The sequence below is a fragment of the Poecilia reticulata genome, chromosome 2 (assembly GCF_904066995.2).
Source record: "Poecilia reticulata chromosome 2, P_reticulata-male-v2, whole genome shotgun sequence".
In the NCBI taxonomy this organism is placed as follows: domain Eukaryota; kingdom Metazoa; phylum Chordata; class Actinopteri; order Cyprinodontiformes; family Poeciliidae; genus Poecilia; species Poecilia reticulata.
Window position 1 is genome coordinate 23,834,179 of NC_088831.1, and position 22,046 is coordinate 23,856,224.

At 39.6% G+C, this 22,046-nt stretch overlaps 1 protein-coding gene across 2 annotated transcripts in view; it reads left to right on the plus strand.

Moving 5' to 3' along the window:
- Positions 1 to 22,046, plus strand: part of fgf14 (fibroblast growth factor 14) — a 112,229-nt gene that overhangs the window by 72,538 nt on the left and 17,645 nt on the right. For both annotated transcript variants that reach the window (XM_008433250.3, XM_008433256.3), the window contains exons 2-3: positions 7,960 to 8,070; positions 9,134 to 9,237. In XM_008433250.3, the coding sequence (XP_008431472.2) occupies positions 7,960 to 8,070; positions 9,134 to 9,237 (215 nt within the window). The remainder of the gene's footprint in view (positions 1 to 7,959; positions 8,071 to 9,133; positions 9,238 to 22,046) is intronic.

Consider the following 22,046-nt stretch of genomic DNA (forward strand, 5'->3'; position numbering starts at 1 on the left):
GCCTTAAGAAAATAAAACAAATTGGAAAAAAAAATCCTGGCACAAAGGATCATAATTCATGCATGAAAGAGTTAATTGTTTAGTAATACATTTAAGGCATTAATTATTTGCTGACTGCATTGTGACACTTTGAGCTTCTGTAGTGGTCCACCCTGATTTATTATTATTATTATTTTATTTTATTTATTTTTTAAACATGAGAGTTAAAAAGCAATAAAATGTAGTAGCCATTAAGTTAAAAAACAAAACAAAGCATTACTCTCTAAAATTCACAGAATCAAGGGAAAACGCTGCAAAGATATATTTTTGTTCCCTTTTTCTGTAGCTCCACTCAGAGCCAACTCTCACTTTCTGTTGCTTTAATTTTATTCTTGTTTATGATTAAAAGCCAAATGGGAAAATACATCATTAATTTCATCCCCACATGAGAATTCACACTCATAGGAGGTTTTTCCTTTTAAAGCTCACTCCACACTTTCACTCCCTGTCCCATCTTTCCTCTTTTTCTTTGTTTTTTTTTGCTGCATTATCACCAAAGCACACAGATTAGGAAGACTAATGACTTGCTTAGTGTGTCTAATTTAACATCAGACCCCGAGAGACCTTACAGACCTTTTAATTTTGTTTTGCTGGAGACCACGATGGCCGCATGCGCAGCCGATCCCATGTGTTTTGAGGCCGAGTCTCAGAGTTCCCCAGGTGGAAACAAAGAAAACACCGAGCCTCACGGTGACAGCTGAGCCGAGAACAGAGCACCTCTCTGGCTTTCGGCGGGATGAATATAGACTGAAGTGAGGTTCAGAATCCCACTGAGACGTGTCAAGATGATGGAGCAAGGGTGACTTAAAACAAGCCCCGTGTCATGTATTTCTTTTGGCACTGAGTATTGATCTTGAGAATGCAGCAGTACTGTAGATTTTCTTTTCTTGTGGTGCTGCGTCGACTGCAATCTGACATACTTTTGGGGGCTTCAGGTCATTCAGTTGGCTTTTAAACGTTTTCCACCAAATCTTCTCGATGAGTTGCTTTTGCTTTTGAATTACTACCACTACGAAAATGCCCAGGTGGAAAGACGACGGTCTGTTATTCTCATCTAAATACGTTTTGCTTTGTTTGTTCGCTCTAGCACACAGATGTGATCTCTGTCCTCTTCTGGCAACTCTGGGAATACGCTGGAACATTTTGCGTCACATCTGCTTTTATTTAAAATCATCCTCGTGTTTTTGTTAGCTGAAACAGAGTCGCTGCTTTTTTATTTGTTTTCATTGTTTGTTTTTTTTTTATTTTCAAAGGATTAAATACCAGCTGTAAATCCTGTTATATCCAAAGCCTGTAAGTGAGCTCTTGCCCCATCCAGCATTGGGTCATAATCTCACTTCTCTGGCTCTAATTATCCCACCAGATTAGATCCACGACCTCATAAGATCATGCGGCGCAGATCCAAAGATCAGATGAGTTTGCGTGATCTGGAGGTCCTTCGTAGATGAATGGCTTCCTGCGCCTTGGATGTTCGTTCGTCAGGCTTCTTTTAAGGACACAAAGGTGCAGTCTGTTTAAATAGGATATCCAGGACATCTCACGTATATTGCTAGGAAGCACAAAACAGTTGGCAGTGCTGATTCAGTTGATTTACAGTGAACACAAAATAGAATACTTGTTGAGCTTTGTCCCAACTTGTCACATTGCCTCAAACTTCAAAGTATTTTGTTGTGGGCTTGACTCAAATTAAGTATTGCATAATTAAGAACTGAAGTCTTGCCACATGGACTAAATTGCTTTACTAACATATACAAAGGATAAAAATACTACTGGAACAGTGGTACCATCACGCTGTGGGGACGCTGTGCTTCAGATGCACGGAAGCTGGTCAGAGTTGACTATAGGATCTTCTTTTCCTTTTGACTTTTCCCCTTTAGGGATCATCTGTCTCCATGTAACCCTATCTTCCTCATATTCCTCTCTCACACCAACTGCCTTCATGCCCTCTTTCACTCCATCCATAAATCTCTTTGGTCTTCCTCTGGGTCTCTTGCCTGGCAGGTCCATCTTCAGCATCCTTCTACGGATGTGTTCGCTGTCTCTCCTCTGTACATGTCCAAACCATCTCAGAGTAGACTGTAGGATGGATGGGGATAAATACAGACCGTTCATGGAAGAATACCTCTTCAAAACTACAAAAGACTTGGAGCTGTCAGCACAGCAGCTGTGCTACCCACACAGCCAGAGCTACAATGTAATGGAGTAAAAGCATATGCATGTTTGCATATTCCCTTCTCAAAGTACAGACTTAAATTTGAAAGAGAATTTGTGGCAAATCAAAATTGCACAGATACAAATCAGACCGAGTGACGATTATTTTACAAAGAACAAGCAAGAAATGCTTTCTTTAGGTCCGCAAAAATAATCGTAGCAAAAGCTTGTTCTACAAGGTTTTGACTCACGAAACATGAAAGCAAACGCACACTTGTATTTTTACTTCCAATGTTGTAAGTAAAAAATCTTCCCCCTTTACAACTCTGCACTAAAAGTGTCGGTTCGTCATACATAAAAATGAGAAAATGTGCAAAGGCTCAAGGGTAATGAATATGTTCACGAGGCACTAGGGGTATCTCCTTGCCAGTGTGAGTGTGGAAAAGCCCTTCTTCTTTTCCAGAAACATCCAAAGTGGGTCAGACAGGACAGAGCTGACAGCAGTCTACAAGTGCTGCTGCAGCTGTGCCCATGTGTGTGTGCGTGTGTGTGTGTGTGTGTGTTTGTGTGTGGGCCAGTCCTTCCTTCATGCTCTGCTTGCTTTGAGCCGAGCTTGACGTGTGTGGCTGCACAAACACCAGAATGACACGACAGAAAATAAGACAAGAAAATGTGCCGAGGGAGTTGTGGAGAGGCCACTTATGGAGGGAAAAAAAAATATCACACCCTCTCTGTGACAGGCCAATTTATATGTAAAAAGGACCATGGCTGTACAACAGAGCACTTTGAAATCTTGTGCTTCTGATGCACGTTGTTTTCCAAGGAAACCCCCCTGCTGATGCTAAACTGGCACTCTGTTTCCCTAGAAACAGAGAAGTAGAAACATACAGTGCTTCTGTTGTAAAAAAAAAAAAAATCAACGTTGATATAACTTGGGAATGTCTTACTCCCATCTGTGATTAACAGCCCTTTTTGTTTTGCCATTTTGGTCAAAATTTTAAGGCACAGTAGTGAAGAAAGTTTAAGAAAAATGACAAAAAGATAACAAAATGGCCAATTAAATCAAATTCTGTCTTGGCTTAAGGAATACAACTTAGATGTTACATCAAATATCTGAAAGTTCACTAGTGAGAACCACATCTCATGTATGCAAGGATGAGTGATTTATTGAGGAGAAATCTGGATGTCTGAAGAGGACTGAATTTTGCTAACTCATCTCAAGAAATTGCAGGATGAGGCTTCACAGATGCATGAGGAATCTAGTAGGTAGGGATGTGTGCTGGACAAAATAGAGATGGGGGACAGAGGAGGTTAGGACGAGAAACGAAGGAGGTAAAGATAAAGTCTTAAGTGAGGGAGGATATAACGAGGAATACGGGATGAAGGAAGAGTTGAAGACCGAAGGAGGAGGATGACAATGAGAGAGGCAGGTTAGGATAAAGGATGTAGGCATGACAGATGATGAAGGAGGAGATGATGAGGGATGAGGAATAATTGATGTAGGGATGAGGGATAAAAGAGCTCAGGATAATGACTGGAGGAGGTGTAGGGGTGAGGTACAAGGGATGGAGAGAGTAGGGATACAAAATGAGTTATAAATTAGGGAGGATGTTGAGATGAGGGATAAAGGAGATTAGGGTTAGGATGAGGAATGACAGGTGAAGGAGGTAGAGAAGATGGATGAGGGCAGTAAGGATGATGGATGACAAAGGCATGGATGATCAATAAAGGAGGTAGGATGGAGGGATGTGGAAAGATGGACGTGGATATGAAGGATACAGATGAGGGAAGCTACGTTGACGGACGATGAATGACAGAAGATTGGGTAAGGGACGAATGAGGTTAGGAAGTGGGATTAAGGAAGTAGACATGAGGAAAATAGATTGAGAGATGACCAGTGAAATAAGGACTAGAATTTGAAATGGAGATAGACAAGTGATGAGAATGATAAAGATAAAGAATAACAAAGGAAAAGGGGAAGAATGGGGGACAAAGGAGGTAGGAATAAGAGAGGCCAAACTTGTAGGAAAAGATTAGAGATGAAAAAGGAAGGAATGAGGAATAAAGGAGGAATGAATGATGAAGTAACCATAGAACAGCAGTAAAGGAGGAATGAGTGAAAGGGTAATAGTAGTGTGGAGTTTAAAAGAAAATAGCTAAACAAGGGAGCTAATATAGGTTTCAGGTAATAAGAGGTTTGCTCGTAGACTAACAAATTCATTTTGATTTGCAACAGATATAACCCATCAATCCAAGTTTGCCCTTTTTTTTAAATATGGTTTTTATGTTTTGATGGATTCCACAAATTTCTGCTGATGTTCATCTTAACCTGCTTGTTGCTTTTGAAGCTCCAAAGATCAAACCTAAAGGGGAAATCTGTGCGTGGGAGATATACACCGGCTATCCCGCCCCCAGGGACCGCAGCCAGCATCGCGTGATTTACACCCCTATAGCCTCTCTCACCGCACATACATGCTCACACACACAAACACAGACTTCACCTATCCAGCCACCATGAACACAGTTCTAATTATTACAGATTGCTCTCAAGAATCAATCTTACTCACACACACACACACAAACGCATTGCTTAAAAGCCAAAGTTCCTGATCGATCGCACGTTTGCTAACTTTGTGTATCAACACAAAGGGATCTGCTTGAGGGAATTGTACTCTCATTAAAAATCCATGTGAAAACGTCCGTGTAGTCCCAGACCTTTCTGGGTTCTTGCAGAAACGAGGCTGCCGTATGAAAAATTGCAGACTGAACCTAAGCCTGGCATTCAGGTGGTGCTTCGAAGAAATTTCACTGCGGATTTGTTTTACGAGTGCACGTCTCTGTTTCCCTCTCCATATGGAGCTTAGCGTCCTGATTACCTGAAGATACTTTGTTTTGCTATTAAGATGTTTTCCATCTCCCCACCTGGGATGGACACATTTTAAGATGCCAGCAAGCAACAGATTGGCCAATTTAAAACCCTGTGATGCCGCTGAATAGGTTTTCAGTTGCCCTGAAATACGTTGGTTGTGTTTCCTCTTCATCAGAACGAAATTGTAAAAAATGAAAAATATAAAAATGTCCAATTTTGAATGACACTGTGTTGCGTTAACGGCATAAGCATATTTGATTGGGATTTTACGCAATGTACAAAGTAGTATGTCGTTATGATCCAAATTTTCAAAATTTCTAACAAAAAAATAAATAAATAAATAAAAAGTGTGGTATGCATGTGAATTGAGCTTCTCTCAGTCAATACTTGGTTGAACTACCTGTAATCGCTGCTTCAAGTCTTCTGGGGTAAATCTATATCCGAATCTTAGCCCATTATTTTTTCAAAATATTCCGACATTAACATTGGACGATGATAGTCTGAATGGACGGAGACTGTGAACTGCAGCTTTTAGGTCTCTCAGTTGGATTCAGATCTGGACCAGCATCTTTCCACTGGAGCTCTGGTAACATGTTCAAGGTCATTGTGCCAGTTCCCCTTTTTTGGAGAAGCTCCAACAGGTTTTCCATCCATCTTCCCATCAACTCTCACCAGCTTCCCTGTCCTTGTCGGAGGAAAGCATCAGCAGCATTGAAGCCGTCACCACCAGTGTTTCACAGTGGTGATGGCGTGTTCAGGGTCAATTACATTACTGAGTTCGCCACCACACTTATCTTTTTGCACGTTGACAGCAAAGGTTGCTGTAAGATTAAAGCACCTTCCACAAGTGTGACCCCCATGGCTTGCTTCAAATTCTAAATGTGACCGTCTGTCTTGTATTCCTTTGTTTTTATGATGCCGTTTTTTATTTGATGTTTTTTTAAAGGATCTAATCCACAGCACAAGGCTGACCTTGAAGGTTTTGGATTACTCGCCTGCTTCCTATCATTCTTTTGAATTAAGTATTTATTTTGGTCCATTACTTCTTTTCATCTCTGTTACAGAGGTTAAATTGCACCACTTTTTACCAACTGAGTAACTAGTTGACTTCTAAAGGCAGTGGACTGCTCTGGGTTTTATTAAGGGGTATCAAAGTAAATGAGGTGGATACAACTGCAGGCCAGATTTTCATTTCATAAAAAAAAAGAAAAACGAAAACTGTGTTTCATTTTCTCAGACATGTTCTCCTTTGAACACATTTTCATTGTTCAGCTGAAGCGGCACAGTTGTATATCCTGTACCATCTCAACTCAGGCGGCGCAGCGGGAAATGTGTGAGATATGTACCCAGCATAAGCATTTCAGACCTGCACAGTAACAAAAAAGCCATAACTTTGCCCTCAGAGAGACCCCTTGAGATTTCTTCAGCTCTACATCTTACACACACACGCACACGCCCATACACACACCACACCCCCACGCACACGCACGCACGCACACACACACACACACACACATATACGCAGCTTCTTGCTGGGGGAGATGGTTTAGCGGTTAGGATGACGGTGAAGTTGATTTTTTATTTATTTTTTTACCTCCCCAGGGCTTTCTTAGAATGAAATCTAGTGTGATGGCTGTCTCTACAGTAAGTGTACTGTTGAACATATATAACGCCAGACACATGCAGGTATGCACTTCCGCTCCGGATTTGTCTCCTCCCGGCTTTCAGCACAGAAACCCCTGAACAACAACCTCACTGCGCTTTATTAAGACATTTCTTTTTTATTGTTTCATACTCCCCTGCCACTTATTCATATCTTAACATAAATTGTGAAACCGCCAAAAAAATTACATGACACATCCGAAGCAGCAGCGACTCTGAGCAATCTAACCGCGGAAGATGCTTATTTACTGCTAATAAGTGGGTAATCCCCCGGTTGGGTTCGGGATGGAAAACAGACACTCTTGCGTCCCAGAGAGGGTGCTGTTGGGTTCATTATGGGAGTCAGACAGCCACATATTAATTCTGATGCCTATAATTGGATGGTCTATCTCTGAGCAGGATGGGGCTTATGAGCCCGTAAAGGAAGCTCTGGGATTTGCCAGCAGACAGGAAGAGAGAGAGAGAGGAAGAAGAACCTCATGCTGCTTTTATGAAAGTTCGAAGCAAAAAAAAAAAAAAGTTATTATTACAGTACGGAATCTTGTGAAACACCAAAGAATATCTCTCATTTACTTATGTACAGCCTCATACTGTACAGTAAATGTACTTGTACTCATACAGTACATTTACTGTGAAGTAATTGTACAATAAATCTTACCGGAACTGAAACATGAATGTACTGTACAAGTAAAGCACGTGTTATTAGCGCAAACCTCCATACATTTTGTCATTATTTGATGCGTCAAGGTTCATACGGAATTGCAAAGTAGAAGGGAAATCATTTTCACTTTTTGTTTCTTTATACAGATACAAGTTTACAATAAAACATTTCAGTTTTCAGTCTCGTCCTGATTCAACACCAGGAACATTTTGCCAAAACCGCCACCCGCTGCGTTAGTTTTTGCACAGTCTCTCAGACTTAATCGAATAAATATGACCAAGTTAGATTTTTCCGGGGCTTTTCTTTTGCAGATTTTCAACTGGATTTACATCTGGACTTTGATTCAAACATTGCTGTGCATGAATATGCTTTGATGTGAACCATTCCATTGTAGTTTTTGCTGCATCTTAAGCGTTCGCGTCTTACCCTGAAACTAAAGCTATGACTTAACCAAAGATTTTCATCAGATTTCTCATCAACTTTCACCAACTTCCCATGATGCACTTACATGTGTGGTTTATTCTTGCATAAATCATGACTATTCTGTCTGTTTCCTCCCCCTTTTTTTCTCTTACAGATCCCCAGCTCAAGGGTATAGTGACCAGGTTATATTGCAGGCAGGGATACTACTTGCAAATGAACCCAGATGGCTCTCTTGATGGGACCAAGGATGACAGCAGTAATTCCAGTGAGTACTGTGGCACGATCTTTTTGCCTCTGGGAATAAAAATTTCAAAAGGTGACAGAAAAAATATTGAAAAAACACCAAACAGGGAACATTGTTCATCATAACTCAACTGTTTAACGCTTTTAGTGTTTTAAACTCCCTCCGGCACAAGCGAGCATATTACAATTTGACGTTCGGCATGGCAGCGTTGCACGTTTATCGTTCTGGTGTGGAGATGATACATTCCCTGTCTTCACCCGTCAGTCTCCTCCAACCCCGTGGGTCAATGTACTTCCTCAATTTTTTAGCCTTTGGAGTAAAAATGTCTCCTCAAAGCGCAGCCGAGGGATCACACCAATTCATCCTTATCGCTGAGGGATAAAGTAGACCAGGAAACAGCAGATCTAACAGAGAGGGAAATGGTGTTATTACGTTGTTCTGGCTCTGCTCCTCTGCTGCTTCAGGCTGGGTGGTTAATTTGATTCCTGGACCTGGTGCTAACGCTGGCTTGACACTCAGCATTGTGTCACTTACCACTGTCAGCAAGACGGGGTTTGGCACATGTCACATCTGATTAGATAAAGAAAGCTTTAGATAGGATTCACAGGGGAGAAATTGTGTTATTATTAGAACTTTGATGTTGAGTTAGAACTTGGAAGAATCGCAAAACTTCTCCCCTCCTGTTAATCCTTCGTTTAGGGGTCTTTGAGTTTACCATAACAGGAGATTCACAAACTTAGCCGACTGTGGTTTGGTGATGAAGGAGACTTTATTTTGACCCAGCTGCAGGATCCATTCAGCCATTTTTGGTCTGATACCCACACAAGGTACCAATAAACAGTTACGTAAACATTAATTTGAGTCTTTTCCACATAAAAAAACACACGTTTTTCAAAGATACCAATTTTTTTTTAAATACTGCATCATGTTTAGAGATGTGCTTATCCATACACAAAAGTGACTCAAAGCATTACGTTAACTATGGCAAGGATGTACAGTCCCCATAATGCTAACTGTAGTGCTAAAAAAACAACACAAGTGACACTTTAATCTAAATGTCTGTGTTTATGCATCTGTTTTCCAGCATTGTTTAACCTCATTCCTGTGGGCCTCCGAGTTGTCGCCATTCAGTCAGTGAAGACAGGGTTATACATCGCCATGAACGGGGAGGGCCATCTCTACACATCAGTAAGAACACTGTTTTAGTCTAGTCTGTTGTTTATTTTACAGTTTTATTCACAGCAAAAAAATTAAAAAAGAAATGAAACCAAAAGTCAATTAATTTTTTATTTTTTCTGGGATTTAACACATTAAATTTGTTAATGTCTCCTAATTTTGTTTTGTGTTTTACTGTACTATGTTGCATGTGTTGCATTACCCAAAAATAGAAAACAGCTTCAAAAACACCACAGAAGTGGAGGGAATATTTTGTTCGGATTTTGGTGCAGCCTCTTTTCTTTTTCTTTTTTCTTTTACTTTATAGTCGGCGTTATTGACTATTTCTCTTCAACTAGGATTCAGTAAGCTTCACAGCCGGGGGAGTAATAAGACCTCACCCAGCAGAGATGGAGCTTCTCTGCTTGGCACTTTACTCCGTCCTACAGCAGTCGTACAAATCAATCAGCGGGAGGAACACTGGGAGTAGTGCTCCTCTTTTTAGACAGGAGAATCCATCAGAACAACTGTCTCCTCTTCCCTCCGCAGACGTTTTGTTCCTAATTCTCAGAGCGCAGACCGGGCATGGCCGTCTTATTCCTCATTCATTACTGTAGGGGCTTAAGAGGAACTTCTTCTTTCAACATGCCATGCACCCCCAAAGAAATTCTCTAAAATGCAATCACCGCTCGATTTAAAGCATGAAATGAAATTCGTTTGAAAAGGATTGACCCAGAATTCGGTGGATTATTCAAGAATTGTGCAACAGGGGGTGTTAAATGAATGGATTATGCAATATTTAAAGGTACTATGTTGCTGCACGCAAGTAGTAGTAGTTTGATACTAGTGAACAGTTATTAGCCTTGCAAATACTGATTCCACATATTGGCAAACATGTGCATCAAATCTTTCAATCTTTACTTATACTTGTCAGCGCTATGATGACTTTGCATGAACCGTTTGATTTAGTTTTATTCCAATACTTTTATTGTGCGTGAGGCCAAATTCCCATGTCTTTAACAGTTGTGTTTCTTATTAGCCTAGAGGCGAGCTTGCAGTGAGATGCTAGCTCTTATAGCTTGCCCCAACTTTAGTTTCAAGACAGCATTAGCTTTCAAAACGTAACAGATGGTGCTTCTGCTGTATCAAGATCACAACTGACTGGATTTTTCAAAATTAAAAATCATTTCCGAACAACCAACTTCATTTTGTACTTTAAGGAACGGAAAGCTTAGTAGGATGATCATGACTCGTATAAAAAATAAATAAATTTACCAAGTTCACGGTCACAGGTTGGTAGATTAAAAAGAATATATCTCTGTTAATTTCTTAGTGGTCTAAACTTTGCTCTTTAAACTAAAGTAGTTTTTTTTTTTCCTGGCTCGGCCTTTGATCATACTATTTTTCTCTCGTCACCCTTCACAATTAGCCCATCATGAGCCGTTAAGAGGATCTTTCTACTTGTTGGAGTATCACATTTTCTTGGCCTGTCTCTTCTCCACAAGTAGTCCTTGTACAGCTTGCACAATTTTTTTTCTCCCCCTGCTAATGGAGGTAGTGATCAGACATCAACCCTCCTAACCACCCACTCAAAGGTCTCTCTTTTGCTCCCTGGTGTGCAAATTACTCCAGTAATGGCAGCCTTGCAAGATGCTGCTCATCCTCCTCCATTTCCACCTCCTCCGTCTTCCTGCATCCTCCATTCTGCCCTGTAAGCAGGGTTCAACTGCTCTGCCCATTATCACTCTATCCCTTCACAGGAATAAAACCGACAGTCGACCTTTTTCCAGCCATTTGACAGGTATTGGATTTTTGTTCGCTCCCGTGTTAAAAACTGACTCGGATGTCTTTGACGGCATTACAATGTAGAATCATCCAGGGACGTTGCCAAGAAAACGACAACAAATAACATATTTTACAGCAATATAATAATCTGTCCCCCAGTTTCTTAAAAGGCCAGTTCGTTTTCACTGACTGAAATTCAATTGGCCGGCTTATTCCGTTTCGGCATTACATACATTATTAATAAGTCTTTCCCTTCAGTGATGTACTTTGATAATGAGTGACACTTGAAGTGAGTCAAAAGGAGAAATTCTACTCAAGACCCATTCAAGGCCTCTGCTGGTGCATCATAATCCTTTGTGCGAGGCGCCTAAGGCGCCGAATGAGGCTCAAATGACAGAGATAGCATCAAAGTGACAGTGCAGTCTGACACAAAGGACACACCACAGATTAAAGGGGAGTTCAATCATCTCACTTCTTTTCAATCTGCTCCCTTTTGTGTCGGAGCCAATAAAGTCCAGGCTAATTTCTTTTCTAGGCTGCTCCCAGGATCAGGCATTTCTTCTGAAATCTAATAAAAGGAGTTATTCCCGCCCTGTTGAATGAGGTAGCTGCGACAGGACGTACAAAAGTCCCTTGATAACTGTAATATAGCTCGTAATGCAAAAAGGCAGACAACTGTAAATGAGATAAAAAAGTTTAAAAAAACAAAAAAAACCTAATTTATTCAGTCGGGACGCCTGTATGAAAACCCTACGAGCTAACAAGGAAGTGGTGGATATTCTATTTTGCTACACATGATGAAATTGTGGTATTAGAGAATGCAACTCCCTGGTGATAATCTTTCTTTTTCAGGGCTGCTAATATGGACTCCTGCCATCTCTCTTGTGTAAATGTTCGGCATTTTATGGTTGACTGAGTCCTTTAGAAGCACTTCCCCATTCCTTCACTCCGCCCCGGTGTCTCATTGCAGGCTTTCTTTATCAGGAGCTCGCACTTGTTAGCGCTACCTTTCATGTTTGTCAAATTGACTCGCCGCATCATTTGAGTGGAATCCTTCAGAGGACCAATTGGGAGAAGTGCAGCGGGTGTTAGTTTCACTTGATAAGGGGACGTTTCATAGTTAGTGCGTGGACGCAGACGACTGAAGGCGTCCACATCCCACTGTGCTCGATTGGGAATCTACGAAAGGCTCCGAGGAGCTTCATGTGAAAAGAATAAACCGATCAGCCACGGCGAAAAATAAAAAATAAAAAAACCAAAGAAACTTTCTGAAGCACTGACTGCTTCCCAAAAAATATTAAATAACTCGAAGCTTAGCGCAAGGTTCAGGGCCACCGAGATGTATGAAACAGGAGATGGGTATCATTTGGATGAAGTAAAATGAATAGAATAACTGTATAAATTCATTGCATAGATGATAGTTTGTGACTAGCAGCAGTCAGGCCGAGGCTTAGTGGGCTGCCTCATTATTTTTAAAGTGTTGCTCTCTTCAGTGCAGTGTCAGGAAGTGAAGTTGGTCATAAGGGCACAAAGAATCGCTTCATGTTTTAATGAATAAATAGGTTGAAGGAAGGCATCAAAGCTTAACCCTGGAAATGCCGGTCAGGACTGAGACGAGACAAGCATACAAATAACTGGTCATTCTGTCATTTAACATCATTTTTTTTATGTTTGCATCTATATTTTTTTTTCACATAAAAATGGCTTCGTGGCATTCTTCTACTATCGTCCAGTAAAATCTTTCGCTTCTTTGTAAAATCCTATCAGTTGCCCTGATGTTTTACTTGACTGCAGATACCCTCCCTCAAACAGGGAGTCGCCTCCTCGGCGTGTTTGACTTTATCAGAGGGGATTGGGCCACCCTGAACTATAAATCATGATACACAACACTGCTAATACGTCCTCCATCTTCTTTCCAGGTCAATAGCTTAACGTCTATTAACGTCAGTTCTCTAAACCTCTCTGCTATTCCCCAGGTTATTCTGGGCAAATTAAGAGTTGGAGAGTGCAGCTGCTTTCTGAGTCACTGGTTTACATGACGCGCATTTATTATCGACTGCACGAATGAGTCATTTTACGGATATTTCTTAGATAAATCCTTTGATAACTGGATGGATTTTTGCATGGTGTGACTTGTATGTGGTTGTGCTCATGTTAGCAGATTTAAAAACAAAATCAGCATCAGAGTCTGTCACTGCTTGGAAAAACATTCAAACCAAAAGATATTATACTTCGAGAATGAGATTTTTAAATTTTTTATATTTAAAAAGATTAAATCAGTTATTGTGACCTGTGCATCAGCACACTTGCACTTTTAAATTGAACTGTTACGATGAAGTCACCCTTTTGATAAGTTAGATTTTTAGAACAGCGATTGTTTTTGAAAGGCTTAATGCCGTGTTGCGTTTTTACCAAAAACACTGTTGGATTTTAATTACTTTTCATGATCAAATTCAATGTCGTCACAGACCGATTGTTTCTGAACTGTTCGTGCTTTGCTAGAGCAGCGGAAGGTTTTGAGTCTCGGCATTAGGTGACAAACTGAACACCACCAGGACGCTGTGACCAGCACGTCCTCCTCTGGCTCCTTATCAACACGTCCGTAACTTTATTAAAGAACAACAACAAAAAAATCAACAAAACGTGTTCAAATTAATGACCCAACAACAATAATAATCTCAGTGATTATTGTTTCAACAAGATGCTGCGCAATTCTGTGCGTTTCGGTTCCATTACCAAAATAACTAGCAGAGCAGGAGTTTAAAATTAACTAAATAACCACCGCTGTGTTCAGGGGAGCGCTTATTAATAATAACAAAAATAAATATCAAGTCTGGGTAACGGCTCTTTGATACAATGTTTAACTGTTGGTTCTTTCCGGAATTCCCCGCCGCCTTCGCTGATAATTATAGCAACAATTACTGAATAAACATCCAGCACTGCGCTTAAACCAGAATCTTTCCGTCTCTTAATGCTATGTCCAAATATTCAACTCAGAAAAAACTTCTCTTGATTGTTGTCTTTTTCCTCGCAAAGTGAGGTGAGACCGTTAGTGGCTAACGAATCTCAACCGCTAACGGCTCTATGATCCCGGATTTCTGAGTTGATGGTCGATCTGTTTTCTTTTTTTCTACTACTTAGTGATGTTGAATATTTATCCAGCAGCGGCAGTCAGACGATCTCTGATGAATTTTCTCTATCGATGAACAGAAGAATCGCTGCAAACACGGTAATATTCAGCTCGCACAGCAGATCCGTCTTTCCTCTTCTCTTCTAGTTTTGTCTTTTTCCTTTCCGCTCCAAACTGCTTTTTCGTCAGACAGAGCTGACTGAAAACTCCCACTATGGCCACAAGAATCTGTGGCCACAAGAATTTCTATCTTTGTGCTGATCGGCGAATTGCACACGTAAGTCCTTTTTTCTTGCCCGAGGAAGTCTGCTCTTTAGAAATTTTGGATACATCGTTCCCTTCTACCGGGGTCTCTCCTAGTGTAGACCCCATCACAGCAAGCAGCCGGGGCAGCTTGCTGTGATGTGCTATCTGGCTAAGTTCTCTGCCATTCTAAAAATCAGAATGGCAAGATGACGGACAACAAGACGGACAAAAAGTTTCTGGCGGATCGGCGAATTGAACGCGGTGGATTTTATTGTTTCCTTTCCCTTTCTTCAAAATACCAGTTAATTTTTTAGAGCAGACGTCCTCAGCCGAGGACGTCTGTTCTGCTCCAGCCGGGGCAGCTTTCTTGACAGTTGGGGAAGGCTTGAAAAGGTACTCATCAAATTCGTCATACTCATTCTCGTCCTTGTAACTGCTTATGTCGAAAGTGATCCCAGGCAGTACCTTGTTGAAAAGTTTTCTCACTCCTGTCGTGATCAAATAGCCTGCTCCAAATGTCAGGGGAAAGAACATTGTGGTAAATCCGATGTGTTGCATTATGAAAATATGTCAAACACGGTGCTATTGCTAAAAGAGATACTTGGATATAACCTCCTGTTTTGAGACCCAAGCATTCATAACCTCAGATGTTCTTTGATCTATGTCATTGATGAGGTCATAGCTACAATGAGCTCACTGTAGTTCTGAGGGAATATCTTGCTTCTGATCATTGCTATGGAAACAGTCAAATCAGTTCTGCATGTCTCAAACTATTAACCCTTTGCAACTCCATCACTTAATCATTCGAGGCGCCATGACGGACTTCAGAAGGGTATATTTCAGGAGGCTAGGGATTAAAACCACGGATTTTAATGGCTGAATATTAAGTTTAGATTGACAATGTTATGTTAAAATCATTAATTTAAGTAGGGTTTTTCATCATTCTATCGGGTTTAAAATTTTGAATTATACTTGACTAAAAATATCTTCAAAAAAAATTAAATGTAACTGACAAACATTTGCTGCAGCTGCTGTTGTAAATTGTGACAAGAAATTTTGCCTGCTTGGAAAAGAGCTACAAATAAATAATTTTAGTTTAATAATTTTACACGTTAGCATAAAAATAGAATAAAGGATGATCGCAAAGAAATGACGCTGCCGCTCCATACTTGATGGGTTGTAAACAACCCACTAGAACACATTTGTTCTGTACGGTGCGGAAACGTAAACAATAGACAGAATGTAATGTCTTCCAGCTTTTTTGTGTAACTGAGCTCGACACCAACAGCAGCACAGCGTCAGCAGCCCACATAGCTGATAGCCGGGAAGGAGATAAATGAGTCAATTTCTATGCTTTCCTGTAAACTGGTTATGAGTCTGTTGGTTTTTCACTTTTCTTGTATTTTAACTATTAAACCAACTGAGTAAAGCTGTGACAAAATATATATTTTAATCCTATGCAACAATAAAAATAAACTAGATTTAGGTATATCACTGCAAAAAGTCCCCTTTCAAAAACAAGAAAAAAAAGTACAAAAATATGGTATAATTTTCTTAAAATAAGAAAAATTATCTGCCAACAGAACAAGAAAATTTATCTTGTCAAAATTTTCCAAAACAAGAAAAAATATCTAACCAAGATAAACCTACAAATATCTTAAAATTTGTGTATTTGTACTTAAAACAAGCCAATTTTACAAATACAAATAGAATATATGAGATTTATTTTCTTAATACATAGAACATTTTTCTTAAAATAAGAAAATTTTACGCTATTTCAAGAAATTCAGTGTCAAGTAACATTTTCTTTACTTGAGATAATTTTTCTTAAAATAAGATAATATATCTTACTCATATAAGTAAAATTGGCTTGTTTTAAGTAAAAATACACTAATTTTAAGATATTGTAGGTTTATCTTGGTTAGATATTTTTTCTTGTTTTAGAAAATCTTGACAAGATCAATTTTCTTGTTCTGTTGGCAGATAATTTTTCTTATTTTAAGAAAATTATACCCTATTTTTGTGCTTTTTTTTCTTGTTTTTGAAAGGGGACTTTTTGCAGTGTGGGGAGGAAAGCTGTGTTTGGAGCTGTGGAGGCTTAGATGGAGTCTTTCTCGACAATTTTAAGCCTATATTGCTGATCCCTAATGGATTACCATAAATCCATAGATGTTTTTGTTTGAGCTCAACATTGAAACAGAGGTCAACCCAACATTGAGTGGGTCACAGAGATTTGGAGACCATATATCAATTGCAACATCTGGCTTATAATTCAGTAACATAACTGTATGGCCCCGTGATCTCATCTGACATTTATTGCAGACTTGTTACTGTTGATGTAATTAAGCAGTTTGGGTAAAAAAAAACAACAAATGTTTGTGAAGTTCTGTTCTTGAGTTGGCCCTGCGACAGACTGGCGACCTGTCCAGGGTGACCCTGCCTCTCGCCCGGAACGTTAGCTGGAGATAGGCACCAGCACCTCCCGACCCCACTGAGGGACAAGGATGTAAAGAAAATGGATGCATGGATGGATGTTCTTGACTTGCTTTGTAGAAATTCCCTGACAATGCATCGAGCTCATAACATGAATTAAAATAACAGTGAAGCATACGGGACATGCAACACCGAAACAGAGCACAGGAGGTTGCTTTTTGTTTTTCTAAAATAATGGTTTGTTCAGAAGTTATTGATTTCAAGAGTAAAGATCTGTCAAAATTCAGAACGACATGGTTGTAACAATAATTGCAGTTTCGAAATTAATTTCAAATGTTAGTCTGACAACCAAAGATCCAACAAAATAAATGCTGACTAAAAGACTTGTACTTGGAGATGACAGTCACTTATTGGGAAGCTGTCAAAGTAATGGCACGGTATATTTGCATGCTTAGTACCCAACGTTAACCATGGAGATCAGCAGCCAAGGATGGATCTGTTATCTGCACCTGCACTTGTTTGATTTTGTTTTTTCTCCCTATTTATTATATAGCTATTGAGAATTGAGAACTGCATATAGATTAGCGGTGAGTTCTACTTTTAACAAAAGTGTCCCTTCCTTAATCCAAATCCACCTTCATTATGTTCTAGATAAATATAAAAGAACATAAGCAGAAATAGATCCAGATGCTTTTACGAAGTGACCCTTACAATAAGTGTATTGTAAATCTGCTCCAACCATCTGTTATCGCAGTATCAGGTAAAGTGTAGTGATATACAACAATATCTCAGAGTAGTTTACAAATATTTCATTTCTTGACCAACATTCTCTGCTCAAGGACCATCGTTGCATAAATTTAGAAACTTGTCTCCTAGCAGTTCTGAGAGATTGTCCAAGATTACATGAACCTCCCAGAACATCCTCCTCTGCTTCCTTTGCAGAAGCATGTTCCAGCTGCCTTTTCCAACCCACTGAATGCCGGGTTGCTAACCATGCTGGAAATTAGCAAAATATTGATCCATCGGCAACAGTTGAATCCGAATCGCCCTCGTCCAACTGAAATAATCCTTTAAAATGCGGAGCCCAAAAACCACACAGGTAGTTGCAAGAATGCTATGGGAAATCCATGAAATTTATGCTGCAGACAGTTAATGAAAAAGCAGGAGCCTGAACAAAACACAAATAGTGCACTGACTATTAGAGGAGAAGAAGAAAACAGAGAGAGAGAGAGAGATCTCTAAGGTGTGTTTGGCAGGGAAAGCCCTGCTGTGGTTATTATAATCAGTGAAGCATGCAGGCGATCTCTTCTTGTTGCCCCCATTTGTCTCTCGTTATTTATTCTAAAAGCAGTCTCCATCATGTAATTAATTTTTGCATCATGGTGGGGTAATTCGAGTCTGGCATCAAAGGCCCCGAGCTACTGCTGACGAGCTGGGAGACAGACCCTAACACTCTTATTGATCATATCTACTTTCTACATCAGTCATTTCTGGATACGCTGATGTCATGAAGAGAATCCGACTTCATTAAACGGACTGTGTTGTGGTTTTCCAGTCCACGCAGTCGCCTGGATCGTTGTCACAACACCAAATAACTTTTTCATTATTTCAGCAATCCGTTACTGATTACTAGCTACGGCTTATCGAATGCGTCAACCATTTAACACGCTGGCACCTTTTTTAGGGTTTGCACCAAATTTTCAAGAGAAATACAAGCCCTTGAATGGCTGCATGGCATATGCCACAGACAGATTGAAGATGTGACTAACTTGTATTTAGCAGGCGACCAAATATTGACTCCTGAAAATGTCGTGTATATCGATCATAGTTTATGCTGCCTTCTCTTGCTCCTCCGTTGTGTGACTGCATTTTAAAACTTATCTAAAACACCAAAATAGACATTATGCTGAAATCAGAGTGAACTGAATATGTAGCCACTCAGCTGAAAAACCAAAGGCAGTCAGAAAAGTTATAAAAATAAAAGGAACTAATCTTAAATAGCACCAACAGTGTAGCTCTATCACAGACTTTCTTGACATTGTCTTCTTTAGATAAAACAGCTTATCCGTAATTGCATCATCCGTCTCATTAAAGTACTTTTACATTCAAACTTTACACTTCCCCAAAGATTGCTAAATGTCAGTGATAAAGTTCTTGATAGTTCAGAATGCATGATGATTGCACACATGATGTTTTTTTTTTTCTTACGCTCTTCCAGATTATTTTCTCTGTTTATTTTGAAATACCTATAGCTTAGTCTAAAAGTATTCAGACCCCTGGCAAAATTAGGAAGAGTTTATCTTCGTTAACAGATTTTAGCTGGAACTTGATTCCAGCTAAAATCTGGAATCGAGATTTTAGCTGGATTCCAGATGGATTCCAGCTGGATTCAAAAGACTTTTTTTTTTTTTACATCTAGTCAGAAGTAACTTGGTCAGTTTAAAATATTACCTTCTGCCAATCCGCCGGAGTTTTGAATATTTTTGAACATAAATATACAATACACGTTTTGCCTCCATGAAAACTCGCAGTTCTTTGTTTTGTCCTTGCTTTTTGTTCACAATGTCATAAAAACAGAATTCCAATAAATGCAGATGAGGGATTATCCTTGATGTTTTCGATGCATTAGTTTTTCATAACGACATTTCCAGGTAAATACGATGAAAGATCATTTCATTGTTTTGGAACAGCTTCAGCTCAAAAGTCCAATAATCCACCTTGAGTGACCATTGGCCATTGTTTGGAATCCGTCCAACAGAACAGAATCCTGGACATTTTAGAATTGGGCCGGCTCTCCCGATTACCTACGGAAACATTTACTCATACATTATGTTGCGTTTCTAATCTGTACTGATGCTTTATGGTTGACAGTATCCAAAAGGACAGTAAAAAATAAAAATCTAGAGAAGCCAGATGGAGAATAAATTAAATGTTTCAAAGGAAAACCTATGCTTGAATTGCAAGCACTCGTAGAGCCCTCGAAATCGCAAATTGTGCTTTTCATGTTTGCTTTAGTGGAAGACACCCTAGAGGACATGTCAGTATATAAATACAGATGGCGTTGTTACTACTTCTCTGTGAAAGCTCATTGCAGTAGTTATCAGAGCAAACATGGCTAGCCTGTTCGTCGAATTAATGACCCCAGTTCTGGCCTAATTGGTTTCCCAGTGTGTAAATGTCAAGCACCATGCAAATACAAATGGCGCACTCGTGCTTGTTGCCTCAAGAGCTGTGTTGCGTGCAAATGAGAGCGGAGGAGGAGCTCGGTATGAAACAATATTTATTATTTGCAAGAGTGCGTGCTATTGGATCGGTTGTATAAGTAACCTTCATCTTAAGCAGGTATGCTCTTTTAAATGTAAAATTTGACTAAGCTTATCAAATCTTTTACACTCAAAATAAAATTAAACTAAGAAACATTTCCATTGACTGGTTTTGTGTGACTTTTCATAAAACATGGGATTAGGAGCCAGACTAAATAGAGAAAAAAATACTGTATTTTATGTTTTTTGTCTTTGATATAGCTAGTTCAATACTGTTCTAGTTCACTGTATAAATATATATAAACTAGAGCAGTATTGAAACTAATAGGTGTTAAATATTCAGCAGTCTTGATGAGGGAATCACCCACAGGTGTGCTGTTAGCAATTAGCCACGTCCTTCAGCAAAAAAAAAAGGGCGTGGCCTGCCCTCTATAAAAGAAGGATTTACACAAAACCCACTCACACACCAGGATCAAAAGAAGTAAAGCATATCAGAAAACTGAAAGAAGGTTATTGAAATAGTAGGGTCACAAATTTATTCATAAAAATAATTAAGGTTTTCTTAAAAGTCCCAACTTTATTATGACTCAGTTTGCAAATATAACTCCTGTCCAATTTCTTCCCAGTGGACGGATACAGCACAGGGTGTGAGAAATAGACGAAGGCTTTTACTCTGACAGAAAAGCCCCTCGGTGATCAACTTGCCTGTGCGTGTAACAGCCGCAGCTCTCGTTTTATCCCCTCACCCCCCTTTTCCTTTTGCAGTTTCCATCTATGAAATGAAAGGAAAAAAAAAATCAATACAGTGAGAATTGTTAGAGGACGGCTTTAAATGATGAAAATTCATTCCCTTAAAACCCAGCTAAACCTGCCTCTAACTGTGTGTGTGTGTCAATGAAACAACAGGAATCATGATCAAGTTTGTTTGCACAAAAGGTCAAACAATTCTCACGAGTCGAGCTTCACAGTGTGTATAAGTCCAACGGTCTGTTCTTTTCACTGCTTACTGCACCATATTTTGCTTGCATGCCAAAGTTAATGCAGGAAGCTTGCTAAGAGCAAAATGTAGTGCAACAAACTCAAAGTACTTACTGTAATAAGCTATTTGAAGGGGGAAAAGGGCAAATTACTCCCAGTATGTATTTTGTTTCTCATTGTAAATTAAACACCAGCTATAAGTCTATTTAGGCTCGTTTATGCTGGAGTACAACGTGTTTCCCATACTACAACATGCTACAACTAGCTACTGAATGGAAAGCTAAACCAAAACAATAGATTCTTTTTGGTGTCTACTCTTAGTTTGGAAAGGAGAATATGATGGATATCAAAATGTAATGATTTTTAAGCACTAACACATCTAAAAAATTTTTTTATATTGACACATATAAATCATCAGTAAAAAAAAAAATGCATCAAAGCAGGAGCTCCATAGATAACCAGTGTGTCAATTAGAGCAATACCCCGGCACCTCCATCACTCCACCGTCTCTCTGCATCTTTTATTCAGAACTGCTTAAAATCAGTGCTGTGGCATTTCAGAATGAAGCTCTCGAAGGTATTGATTGACAGGATTTGGCTTTTTGCTGAACTCCTGACGGGCAGGCCACTTGGTTTCGTGGTTTCTTTCTGGCTGACTGGTTGACTCACTTAGCCTTTCAACAAGAGACACAGTGAGTTGGGGAATCCTCGGCTGTCATCCGCAGATGCACAGGATGAGGGCCCTGGCAGCTTGTCAGAGAGGCTTCAGTAGAGATTTATGTTGGGGAATGGTCCCTCTGCAGTGAAACTTTTAAAAATATCAAAGCAAAAAAGAGGGCTCTCCGCTGCCAAAAAGCTTAGTTTTACTACGCATGAAAGCAGAAGGCTTAAAAAAAAAAGCTCAAAAATCCAGTTTTTTTCTGATCAAGCTATTGCAGGTTATTACGTAACAGGACTGTTTTTACATCTGATTTTATGAGCATCCATTATTATGCACACATTACAATG